General features: G+C 38.2%; 1 protein-coding gene across 1 annotated transcript in view; it reads right to left on the minus strand.

Annotated features, from left to right (window-relative positions):
* The window catches only part of CTTNBP2 (cortactin binding protein 2), a 186,382-nt gene that overhangs the window by 93,996 nt on the left and 78,560 nt on the right, over positions 1 to 13,826 (minus strand). Inside the window, 2 exon segments of the mRNA XM_073328165.1 lie at positions 2,647 to 2,746; positions 7,861 to 8,064. Coding sequence (XP_073184266.1) covers positions 2,647 to 2,746; positions 7,861 to 8,064 — 304 coding nt within the window.

The raw sequence follows: 13,826 nt of genomic DNA on the forward strand, positions 1-13,826 counted from the left end.
TTACTGAGCTAACAGGTCTTCTTAAACTCAATACATCTTGCTGCCTTACAATACTTCAGAGTGGCCTGTCATCTTCTGGGTCTCCCAATCACAGCTCCTGCTCCCCTCATGTTATGTTAGACTAGTCTCTGGGAGACTAGGTCGTGCAAGAGTTTATGAACTAACCTTTCACCTCTGGAAATCCAGGGTCAAAATCTGGTTTGGGCCACTAGTAAAATGAGTTTAGTGGTCTCAGCTGTTAGTGGACATTTTTTCAAACCACAAAACCACCAAACAATTCAGAAGAACTGTCAATTTTTGCTCAAGAGACTACGTCTATGGCTGGTACAGGAAGGTTGTCATAATTCAGGAAATAGGTTAATTGACATACATACTGGGAAACTTGCATCAAACTTGTCTATGCTATTCTTGGCACTAGCCAATACTCATAGTCCATCACTGTCATTCAATTCAGATTCCTGACCATATGATGCTGAGAGAAAGGAAGGACAGAACACACTATTGCATTGCCCATGGCAGAATTCTTCAAAGCAGGAAGTTTAAAATGATCAACAGATCAAGCAGCCTAAAGCATTACTGAAGTTACTCCATCTCTCAGCACTGTTTGTATATTTCCAGCTTTGTTATTATTACACTCTCTTTCACAATGTCATGATAAAGCAGTCCATGCTCAAGACATCAAAAAGATGGACAAGCAAAGCAACGAATATTTAGGGATGTCAAGCTTTATAAATAGCCCTCAGAGACAGAGAGAGCATAAGCTCTGCTGTGCCACAAGCATAACAGAGCCATAACTACCCAAGTGTTGACAGGGTAAATAGAAGAAATAAATAACTTAATATGTAAAATAAAATATCTAAGTTACATGTATTTTAGTGATAGGATGCGAACTGGTGAAGTTTGCCGGCATCTCCTACTCTAGTTACTGTCAATTTACAAATATTACATTAAATAGTGCAACATTAGTCTGCAGAAGAGGAGAAGAATGAGGGGGGATTTGATAGCTGCTTTCAACTACCTGAGAGGTAGTTCCAGAGAGGATGGTTCTAGACTATTCTCAGTGGTGGAAGAGGACAGGACAAGGAGTAATGGTCTCAAGTTGCAGTGGGGGAGGTTTAGGTTGGATATTAGGAAAAACTTTTTCACTAGGAGGGTGGTGAAACACTGGAATGCGTTGCCTAGGGAGGTGGTGGAATCTCCTTCCTTAGAAGTTTTTAAGGTCAGGCTTGACAAAGCCTTGGCTGGGATGATTTAATTGGGGATGGGTCCTGCTTTTGAGCAGGGGGTTGGACTAGATGACCTCCTGAGGTCCCTTCCAACCCTGATATTCTATGATTCTATGATTTGGCTAGATACACTATTATCTGTAGAGTAGTTCTCAGGACTGGAACTCTATTGGCAGTCCCTGGCCAGATGATTTTATATTATGACAACATACAATAAATGGGTGTGGCATATGGAGAAAGGGGCGGGGGTGAGGTGGGGGGGAGTTTTGGGGAAACAAGGATAGCAGCAATGTGACCACAAGGTTACAGATTCAGTACACACTTGTCTGGATAAATTCCATGTTTCCCTTAAAAAACAAAAAAAACAAAAAACAAGAAACTAAGAAATAAATGAAAATGTCATGAATCCCTACAGGTCATCCACCCTGAGTATCCATTTCCTGGTACTCCCTGAGTTCGTGAATCTGAAAACCTTCTAGATATAGCAAGAATCTTCAATGCTCCTTGCACTCTCATTTTAAAGAAGAAGTGGTGCTTAAAAATAGGCAAGATCTGCAGTACACACAATACAGTTATGTCAGAAGAGACACTCAGTCAAAGGCAGAATTTCCACTTCTAAATGTCCTGCAATGGAAAGTAAAAAAGCATTGAGCTCTTTTTTGCTTCTTTCAGTTACGTCAGGAAGGCAGGTCTCAAAGGCATTTTTGCTCTAGAAATACAAGTTCGTTGGGTGTGAAAGACTCTATGATGGAGGGGCAGAGAGTGTCTTTTTGTTCTGTATTGTATGGTGGGTTGCAGTTCCATGACTAAGGCTCTTAGGCACTACTGCAATAAAAATAAATAAATAATGACAGCACATAGTAGTGCAAGCCAAGCAACAGAAAAGGGAAGGAATTTTTAGTCAGATTATTTAGGACTTTTTTTATTTGTTAAACTCTATTTGATTTTAAATGACTGTCATTGTGTAAAGAGAATTTTTTTGAACTTCAAATACATTTTATGCATTTGAATTTCATGTCACAAATTAAAATAAATGCAGTTATTTATCTGAGTGTAGAATCAGTCTCTTCCTTTTGGCTCTCTCCCCTTTTTGTTTTAGAAAAATCAAACAAAGAAAATGAATGAAAAAGCCTACATTATAGCTGAGAATTTGTGTATAAGAAAGTCAGGAAATTCAAAGTCGTAGTTCCCAAGGAAACTGTAATTGTCATGGTACAGTTACAAATAGTACATGTGCACAGTGGGTGGTCAAATTAAAGCTGCAATGGGAAACATACAAATCTGTTTACATTCTCAACCATAACCATTAGTATGAGATTGGGTATTTTGTTTTCCATACGTGATAAAAGCGCAACTGTGGCTAAAAATATAATGGTTAAAGAGTACTACAGTTTCATGAAAAAAAACTTATGTCACTTACCTGAAATGTCCCTGAGCAACTGCTGAACACAAGGGTGTAAAGCCATTTTTATCAGCAGCATCAACTTGTGCTTCTGCAGTCAGCAGCAATCTCACACAATCTATTAAGTAGACACAAATGAAGAGTGGTGCGACAAGATAAATGAGATATGTTAAAACTAGGGCACGTACTTGATCTTTTAAAAACTTCCACAGGTGTCACAATGCTCTAAAATTACATCATATTACTACAGATGACTTTATAACTGAACTACATTTGCAAACTTTAACACATTCTATAGTGAACTTTTTCCAAAATAACATGTTAAATGAAAGAGTAGAAAATTAAACTACTAAACTACTACTACATTCCACAGCCAATTCATTCAAGGTATTTAAAGTATATATTAATAATATAATTTTCTGGCTTTTCTTCCACAAGAGATTGGAATGCCATCTACATGCATTTAAACTTAAGAAAGCATATAACCTGCTCAAAGTACATTTCTTACAAGAAAAATTTCCATAGTTACAGCAGTACCTCAGAGTTACAAACACCAGAGTTACGAACTGACCAGTCAACCACACACCTCATTTGGAACCGGAAGTACACAATCAGGCAGCAGAAGAGACAAAAAAAATATTTAAAAAGGCAAACAGTGCAGTACTGTGTTAAACGTAAACTATTAAAGTAATAAAGAGGAAGCAGCATTTTTCTTCTGCATAGTAAAGTTTCAAGGCTGTATTCAGTCATTCATAGAATCATAGAATATCAGGGTTGGAGGGGAACTCAGGAGGTCATCTAGTCCAACCCCCTGCTCAAAGCAGGACCAATCCCCAACTAAATCACCCCAGCCAGGGCTTTGTCAAGCCTGACCTTAAAAAGTTCAAAGGAAGGAGATTCCACCACCTCCCTAGGTAATGCATTCCAGTGCTTCACCACCCTCCTAGTGAAAAAGTTTTTCCTAATATCCAACCTAAACCTCCCCCATTGCAACTTGAGACCATTACTCCTCGTTCTGTCGTCTGGTACCACTGAGAACAGTCTAGATCCATCCTCTTTGGAACCCCCTTTCAGGTAGTTGAAAGCAGCTATCAAATCCCCCCTCATTCTTCTCTTCCAAAGACTAAACAATCCCAGTTCCCTCAGCCTCTCCTCATAAGTCATGTGTTCCAGTCCCCTAATCATTTTTGTTGCCCTTCACTGGACGCTTTCCAATTTTTCCACATCCTTCTTGTAGTTTAGGGCCCAAAACTGGACACAATACTCCAGATAAGGCCTCACCAATGTCGACTAGAGGGGAACGATCACATCCCTTGATCTGCTGGCAATGCCCCTACTTATACATCCCAAAATGCCATTGGCCTTCTTGGCAACAAGGGACGCTGTTGACTCATATCCAGCTTCTCGTCCACTGTAACCCCTAGATCCTATTCTGCAGAACTGCTGCCTAGCCATTCGGTCCCTAGTCTGTAGCGGTGCATGGGATTCTTCCGTCCTAAGTGCAGGACTCTGCACTTGTCCTTGTTGAACCTCATCAGATTTCTTTTGGTCCAATCCTCTAATTTGTCTACGGCCCTCTGTATCCTATCCCTACCCTCCAGCGTATCTACCTCTCCTCCCAGTTTAGTGTCATCTGCAAACTTGCTGAGGGTGCAATCCACACCATCCTCCAGATAATTTAATAAGATATTGAACAAAACCAGCCCAAGGACCCTTCCGGCACTCCACTTGATACCGGCTACCAACTAGACATGGAGCCATTGATCACTACCCGTTGAGCCCGACAATCTAGCCAACTTTCTATCCACCTTATAGTCCATTCATCCAGCCCGTACTTCTTTAATTTGCTGGCAAGAATACTGTGGGAGACCGTGTCAAAAGCTTTGCTAAAGTCAAGGAACAACACATCCACTGCTTTCCCCTCATCCACAGAGCCAGTTATCTCGTCACAGAAGGCAATTAGATTAGTCAGGCATGACTTGCCCTTGGTGAATCCATGCTGACTGTTCCTGATCACTTTCCTCTCCTCTAAGTGCTTCAGAATTGATTTCTTGAGGACCTGCTCCAAGATTTTTCCAGGGACTGAGGTGAGACTGACTGGCCTATAGTTCCCAGGATCCTCCTTCTTCCCTTTTTTAAAGATGGGCACTACATTAGCCTTTTTCCAGTCGTCCGGGACCTCCCCCAATCACCATGAGTTTTCAAAGATGATGGCCAATGGCTCTGCAATCACATCCGCCAACTCCTTTAGCACTCTCGGATGCAGCGCATCCGGCCCCATGGACTTGTGCTCGTCCAGCTTTTCTAAATAGGCCTGAACCACTTCTTTCTCCACAGAGGGCTGGTCACCTCCTCCCCATGCTGTGCTGCCCAGTTTGGGAGCTGACCTTGTTCGTGAAGACAGAGGCAAAAAAAGCATTGAGTACATTAGCTTTTTCCACACCCTCTGTCACTAGGTTGCCTCCCTCACTCAGTAAGGGGCCCGCACTTTCCTTTACTTTCTTCTTGTTGCTAACATACCTGAAGAAACCCTTCTTGTTACCCTTAACACCTCTTGCTAGCTGCAACTCCAGGTGTGATTTGGCCTTCCTGATTTCACTCCTGCATGCCCGAGCAATATTTTTATACTCTTCCCTGGTCATTTGTACAATCTTCCACTTCTTGTAAGCTTCTTTTTTGTGGTTAAGATCAGCAAGGATTTCACTGTTAAGCCAAGCTTGTCGCCTGCCATATTTACTATTTCTACACATCGGGATGGTTTGTCCCTGTAACCTCAGTAAGGATTCTTTAAAATACAGCCAGCTCTCCTGGACTCCTTTCCAACAATGTTTCCAACAATGTTTGAGCATGAGCTTTCGTGAAGTGAGCTGTAGCTCACGAAAGCTCATGCTCAAATAAATTGGTTAGTCTCTAAGGTGCCACAAGTACTCCTTTTCTTTTTGAGACTCCAATGAGAAACTGCTGAGCTTGAATTAATATGCAAACTAGATACCATTAACTTGGGTTTGAATAGAGACTGGGAGTGGCTGGGTCATTATGCATATTGAATCTATTTCCCTAAGTTAAGTATCCTCACACCTTCTTGTCAACTGTCTAAATGGGCCATCTTGATTATCACTACAAAAGTTTTTTTCTCCTGCTGATAATAGCTCATCTTAATTAATTAGCCTCTTACAGTTTGTATGGCAACTTCCACTTCTCTGTATGTGTGTGTGTATATATATATATAGATATATATATCTTCTTACTATATAGTCCATTCTATGCATCCGATGAAGTGGGCTGTAGCCCACGAAAGCTTATGCTCAAATAAATTTGTTAGTCTCCAAGGTGCCACAAGTACTCCTGTTCTTTTTGCGGATACAGACTAACACGGCTGCTACTCTGAAACCTGTACTTTAAGATCACACCAGAAACAAATGAGAGCCCTATTTTATACAAGCCAGTTGGTAGCTAAGGAAAGGGTGAAAACCTAACTCATACAATTATTAAATATTTTTCAGATACTATTGGTTCTAAATATAGACGTAGAATCAAAACTACTGCATCATATTACTTATTTTAAAAAGCAACAATCTAATACCTAAAAATTACAGAATATATTCAGCTACAATTATAAGACTTATATTACTGTAATTAAATATTTAAAGAATGCTGTCTCCATTAATTCTATAAAACTTTCTTATTGGGTATTTCAAGGGTAAAACGAGTTCCCATAAACTCTCACTGAGATCAATAGGAGCTGCTGGGTAGTCAGCACTTCTGAAAATCAGGCCATTTGTTTAGGTGCCTAATTCTGGATTTAGGAGCTAATTTTATGCTTTTAGTTTGAAAACATGGCCTGTGAATGTAACAAAATTAGAACAGCCTTTCTATAACAATTTAAGACCAGTCACATAATCAGAAACTCCCTACACAATCTCCAGTTAGAATTTCAGGGTTGGAAGGGACCTCAGGAGGTCATCTAGCCCAATCCCCTGCTCAAAGCAGGACCAATCCTCAACTAAATCATCCCAGCCAGGGCTTTGTCAAGCCTGACCTTAAAAATATCTAAGGAAGGAGATTCCACCACCTCCCTAGGTAACGCATTCCAGTGTTTCACCACCCTCCTAGTGAAAAAGTTTTTCCTAATATCCAACCTAAACTTAATAGATCTAAACCCACAATATTAAAAACAGTGACTATAAATCAAACCCCCTATACTCCATCACCTCTCCTGGGGTAAAATCCTAGCTTTACTGAAGTCAATTGCAAAACTTCCATTGACTCCAGTGGAAACAGGATTTCAACTGTGATGTCTCAAAGAGGAAAAATATAGGGTTTGCAGTGTCTATACCAAGCAGAATTTTATATCAATACTGATTCAGATTTAGTTTGTATCTTCCAATTTTTAGAGAGAAAGTGCTCGTAAAAAGGCAAGCGTGGTACACTTGTATCAGCTATTTTTAAAAATATTGTTCCTGGTTTGTATCAATGAAATATTTTGTTCATTTCTAATATACTTGACACTTGGTTGGATCAGATTAGAAAATGGTGCAAGACAGCATACCGCTGAAAGGCTTCAGGCACTTGAACTTTTCTAGAACTCTTTTTCTTTAATTTAATAGAAACAGAAGTTAACAAATACATCATGAATTTACAAACGCTCACATCAGTTATCTGTTATGTAAAGGAAATTAGGGCTACTTTGTTTCAAATGAAAGTAATTTTAGATGGAGCATTTTACTTTGCTACCAACATACATTTCAAGCATAAGTACTACCTATGCATAATGCATGTTCAAATTTATTTGAATGAACGACACTACTTTGTTTTAACTTGCTTAGATAAAATCACTTTTTGCATCCGATGACGTGAGCTGTAGCTCACGAAAGCTTATGCTCAAATAAATTTGTTAGTCTCTAAGGTGCCACAAGTACTCCTCTTTTTTTTTTTTTAAATCTCTCATCTCTAATTTCATACTAATAATGGAATCCATGATCTCTTCCACAGAAAATCACTGACAACAGACTTCAAATGTAAGTGTATGCCAACTGATATTTTGCTCAAATTTATCATCTACGGACATTCTTACTGCTAAAACATCTGATCAGAATCTCATGGAAGTCAACAGAAGTCTTTTCTTTGACTTCAAACCGGTTTTGGATCAGGCACAAAGTGGGCTTTATTTTCAAATAGTTAATGCTTCCATTACTTTATGTATATGGTTTACCAAAACTGTGAACCCCTTACCTGTATGTCCATTCATAGCAGCAGAATACAAGGCAGAATAACCATCTTCACAGAAATAATTAATGTCCAATCCTTCTTCATTAAGCAGCATTGACAATAAAGTGACATTTCCCTGGGCAGCAGTTTGGTGAAGAAGGGTGGGCCTGCCACCCAGGGGGACAGGACCACCACTCGTTAACAAAGGGGTTAGGGAGGGAGACCAGCCTGCGAGTTAAAGCGATAGATGTTAGAGGGAAGACACATGAATAAATTACGGCTGTGCATTATTTCTGAGCTATTCAAATATATAAAAGAAAACCTAAACAGGTTCATCAACACTATAGGGTCTGTTATGGTTTAGCATGAGTCTTGTAATGCTATTTTTTTCCCTACATCAAAAGATAATTAAAATTACACACAGTGGTAAGAAGTTATGTTCATTGTTAACTCAAATTAATAGGATTCTATCATCATGGGTTAACACAAATAAACACTTTGGGAACATCACAAATAATTTCCACAGTCCAAAATTTCTGACATTACTACCTTAAGTTCAAAAACTAATAAAGATCTTATACAATTCTGGTTTTAGTTTAATTGTAGCTAAATTTAAAATCATTCAAAATCATAAAAATAAAAAAAACCAGATATATTTTCATATAAGTAGGTGCTTTTTACTTTCATCTGCAAACTTGATTTTTCTTCAAAATCTTAACCTAATATATAATAATATTTAAACCTGAAAGAGTATCATAGCCAAATAAGATAGAAAAATTGGTTCAAAGTGCTTCAGTTATACTTTAAAAATAAAGAATTAACAAGGGGACAGTTCAACATAAAGATTTGCAGAAGCCCTGTAATAAACATATTTGTTGTTGAACTTTGCCTTAATATATATGTTCATTTTACTCAGCAGTAGTGTGATTTCTATTTTATTTTGAGAGAAGAGCCAATGTAGAATAAGTAGCTAGTTACATCAAAATTACTGATAAAAGTTTTCAAGTCATCCAATGAAAACGGCAATCTACAAAACAGAGCTTTAGAAATCTTAGGAGTTATCTTGTTAGACATTCCACATATTATTACTTCGCAGCTTTAGAAGAGAGTTTGTTAAATGCATGCAGTCTGCTGCATATAGTATGGAAGACTTTGTGTACTCTTCCTTGATTAAAAGACTGCAAAAGAAAATAGGAAAAAGGATTGAAAAATATAAATGTTAATATATTTGTGTGTGTGTGTACACACACTTTACACTTTGAAAATGAGAATTCACATCATTTTTCATTTTTTAATGGATTACTCTATTTGCAGCGCTTGTATGTGCACAAACACCCTCCTATATGATCCTGAAATCTGATAACATAACGAAGTACATAGTCAGATTCCCAGCTCAAACTAACAAAAATAATTAATTGGGGTTCTTTTAGAATTGTTTTCAAAATAAGGTACTTTTAGCTTGATAATTTCATAATAAAATAAATTTTACTACTGTAGTACAGAGAGGCAGCATAACATTTATTTGCAGTACTTTCAGAAAGATAAATTAACTTATTACTCATTTTATAATTTTTTATAAATTTTATAGGCGACTATAAAAAACCACTACCATATATATCAGCAGCCATATCAATCATTTGAAGTTACATGGTATACTACTTCAAATTGAAGGCCAACTTTGAAGTTGTATGAAGATATAATCAATAGTTTTACTCTTATTTTTAAAAACAGGCTACGAAAGAGAATCTAGAGGTTTATAAAATAGGATTAATACAATTTAAATTACTTCTCATAAATTCTATACCTTGTGCTTTTTAGATTACAGAAAAATCCTCAAGAACTATTTTTTCTTTACTAACAAAAATATAAACCAAACTACACCTTTTGAGAAGTCAGAAATACTGTACATATAAAGTAGCAGTTCAGAAGTTTGTGAACATTTATTCTTACAAGGTACAAAAGTGACTGAGGAATAATGGAAAGAAAAATAAAATACAATTATGAAAGCTGTTTTTCTTTCCATTGTTTCTGCCTTGTATCATCTTGTAAACCTGTGTTTAAACCGTTACTGTAGGTAGAAATTTTGTTTGAACTAACAAATGGTATTATCTGACTTTATTGTATTTCACTTGTGTTTTTGATACTGCTTCCTGTGGATATATCTAGTGTATCAGCATCTCCTTAGATGTTAATCCTCTTTGTCTGAACTTGCTTTTCCATTTTAGGAATTAGTCTTGTTTGTGCTGGAATGATTTTTGGACACTGGGAGGTAGGGTGAGTAGGGGGCTTAACACTTTACTGAACACATAAAGTTCACTATGCCAAGCCATTTTGAAACATTAACAACATTTCTGAGATTTCTGCTTTTGTTGAAAAGTAGCACAAGATTTTTCAGCATCATTAATAAGAATATCAGAGAAAGAATGCTTATTGTGCATTACTGTAAACGGACATCTGATACCTCAATTCTCATTTTCAGCTTCTTGAAAGGGCAAATATACTGTTGCATTCCAGTTATGAAACTCATTGTGCTGGATTAAAAATGGATGAAAAGCTTCTACTGCACAAACCAAGTAATCACATAAACGCAAATTTTAACTTCTGTTATCAACTTCTGCAAAGCAGAATAACAGATTTGTATTCATCCAGGATACTGTATAATAGGGTTAGGAAATATCAGTAAGGTATATGGTTTCATATGCAAAAGTGAAGCATCTGTGACAGCTTGCAGGACATACAATGATGAAGGGCAGAGGGATAGAAAACCAGCTTCTGGCATCAGCTTCAGAATGTGGAGATGGTTAATTTCAAAGCCGAGATCAATCTCTCCTCATATCCTATTTACCTTCTAAGCCAATCACATACAAAGGAAAAATCAATCAATATTGGAATGAACTGAATAAATACATACTCAAATTGAAGAGAAATTCAAAACTAAGAAGAAAAAGAAAGAAGAAATTCCAGGGGTATGGAAATCCAATTCACTATAATCATTTCAGTTTTAAACACTTATTTCTCTAGGAAGTCAAATCCATGGATATTTAGGAATCAAAACAAACTGGAAACACTACATTTTCACTTTTTCACATACACCTTGTTCAACATATATGACAAAAGTTCGGTTTCTTTTCTCGGCTGTATTTAAAGCTGTAGGTATTGTCATGTTGATATAAAAGGACATATTACTGATGCAACTTGTAATCTCCTTTTATTCTATATCAGTGTTCGTTCTTCTTTAGAACCAAAATACTCCACCACAGAAAGTGATACTATTCCAGTGTTCTTAAAGCAAATGCTGCACTGTAAAGAAACTGACCTAAGCAGGTGAACCGATTTGCCATTAATGAAAGAAAAAATTCAATGATTAGGCTTTCTTACACTCCTCCTGACTTCACATTAAAAGGAAATTAAGTCATGGATTTACTGACCTGCCAAGAAACATCAGATTTCAATCTGACTCTAAAAATCTTTGAAATATATTAACCAATCCGGCTTACTATGTTTTTGAATACTAATAAATTCTGACTGATTTTCACCAGGACTTACTATACAATAAAATACAAACAACATTTCAGCACTCTAATTTTTAAATGACAGTTAAATCTTGTTGATACAAATTAAAATATTAAACATTCTGTGCAAAAATTAAACAAATAAGGTTTAAATTAAGTTTAATGTTATTTTTAATAACTGAATCTGTGGCCATTGAGAGAGTTTGGAAACCTAAATATTATTGTTTGTTTCCAGTAGTGCCTATAACACGATAGGTGCTGTACAAACTCTAGAAAACAATCTTTGCCTCCAAGAGTTCAACCTCTAAAAAGGCAAAATAAACGAAGATGGTAAATCAGGGGGAGGGGTTTACAAAGAGACTGTCAGGTGGTTACTAACCATATATTGTAAATTAAAAGGTGTTATTTAAATCTATCCCCATATACCAAACTAACTACTATCTGTCTGTTTTGCCTTTACTAAGCATAAGCTACTTCAAAGCAGGGACCAGATCTTTCATGTTTGTACATCATCCTGCACATAAAAGCTTAGTTCTCTTAGCATATCCCAAAAATATATGAAGGCAGATTAAATTCCTCATCAAGCCCCACATTTAAGGAACAAAACACACACAAGGGGAAGTATGGTTAAAAGTCTAAAGCAAGGGGCTTCGACAAATTCTGTCACTGCAATGTTTTGCTGGGGGATCTCAGGCAAGTCACTTTTCTTCTTTCTGACTCAGTTTCTAGGTCTATAAATTACAGTTATTAGTATTTACCTACTTCTGCACATTCCAATTTATGGGATATGTTCCCATTACCACTGAGCTTTAGAAATCTTGTAGAAAGCAGTCCCAGTTACAGTCACACAAGAGCCCTCTGACCGCACCAAACTTTCAGAGCAAGTGGTCCAAACTCCTTCAGCTCCCTCCACTAAACCTCAAAGTCCTAAACTATAAAATTTGAATTACAAGAGGAAAAGGACACAAACGGTTTGTGATGAATAACCTTTCTTTCTTTGAGAATTACCTCTGTATATTCCCACATATAGGAGTTTGACAAGCAATACAACAAAGCAAGGATCATATCTAGATGCCACATTGACTGAAAAGTGCTCTCAAAACACAGGTTAAGAATACCATGTAGCAGGCAGACTGACAGATTTCTATGCATTATGAAGGTATGGCATCAAAACTGCCTTAGTCACAATAGAGTGATCCGGACAGCTTGATGTACCATCACCTAGTTCAGTGATTCTCAAAGCCGGTCCGCCGCTGTTCAGGGAAAGCCCCTGGCGGGCCAGACTGGTTTGTTTACCTGCCACATCCGCAGGTTTGGCCGATCGTGGCTCCCACTGGCCACGGTTCACCGCTCCAGGCCAATGGGGGCTGTGGGAAGGGCGGCCAGCACGTCCCTTGGCCCTTGCCGCTTCCCGCAGCCCCCACTGGCCTGGGGCGGCGAACCGCAGCCAGTGGGAGCGGCGACTGGCCAAACCTGCAGACGCAGCAGGTAAATAAACCTGTCCGGGGCTTTCCCTGAACAAGCGGCGGACCGGCTTTGAGAACCAGTTAACATGTAAAACAGCTCTCCATATGTAGAGCTGATAGAATTTATACAAAGATGGCTTCTGTCCTACTGTCACTGTAAAAACTACATAGATTGTAGTTAATTCCCTTAATGATTTTGTCTTATCAAATAAAAACTCAAGTTTCTACAGTATGAAGTCTAACTTCCCCTGGATTCAAATGAGGTCTGCAAAATCCTGATTTATCATCTGATTTGAGTGGCATTCAGACACAGCTATTGGTAACAACATGGGATTAGCATGCAGGACAGCTTTGTCTCCATGAAATATAGTGAAGCAAATGCCCACCGTTAAATCCTGCAGCTCGCTCACTCTTAGCAGTTACGGAAGAGTGAGGAGTGGTGAATTTATGACCTGATATTTTGTGGTCTCTTGACCACCAAAGTGTAGATGGGGAAGAGAAGGTGCTCCCTCCGAGTATGCTCTCATAACCCAAGAGTTAAAGGGATGACTAGGGAAGGAAAATTGACAGGTGTTATTCCAAGAAACTATAGAAATGCCTCATACAATTGGATGCAGAATGGGAGGTCTTGAATGTCTGGGTGAACCCTGAAGCCCATACCAGATGGCACAAGGACTAACCTAGGCAGTCCTTAGAACTGTTGTCTGAGACAGGATATTTAGTCTAACGCCCTGGATTAGAGAGGGGCATTGCTACCGGATCCCATTGGTAAAGAGTAGATGTTCCTGGGAGAGAAGCATACTAGCAGCGTTAGGGATTCACATCATCTCACAAAGGAGGAGACATCCTCAGGGACTGAAGTATAGAAAGGGCTGGAGGAGTCTTCCAGGACCGAGACTGACAGCACCAAAACCTCTGAACCATCTAAGTGCTCATCAGTGCTAATGAAAGTTCCTGTGCCTACAGTAGGGAGAGTCCATTTTTTTTGTCAAGGTCCAAATTTCTTGGTCAA

This window comes from Lepidochelys kempii, chromosome 1 (assembly GCF_965140265.1).
Source record: "Lepidochelys kempii isolate rLepKem1 chromosome 1, rLepKem1.hap2, whole genome shotgun sequence".
Taxonomy (NCBI): Eukaryota; Metazoa; Chordata; order Testudines; family Cheloniidae; genus Lepidochelys; species Lepidochelys kempii.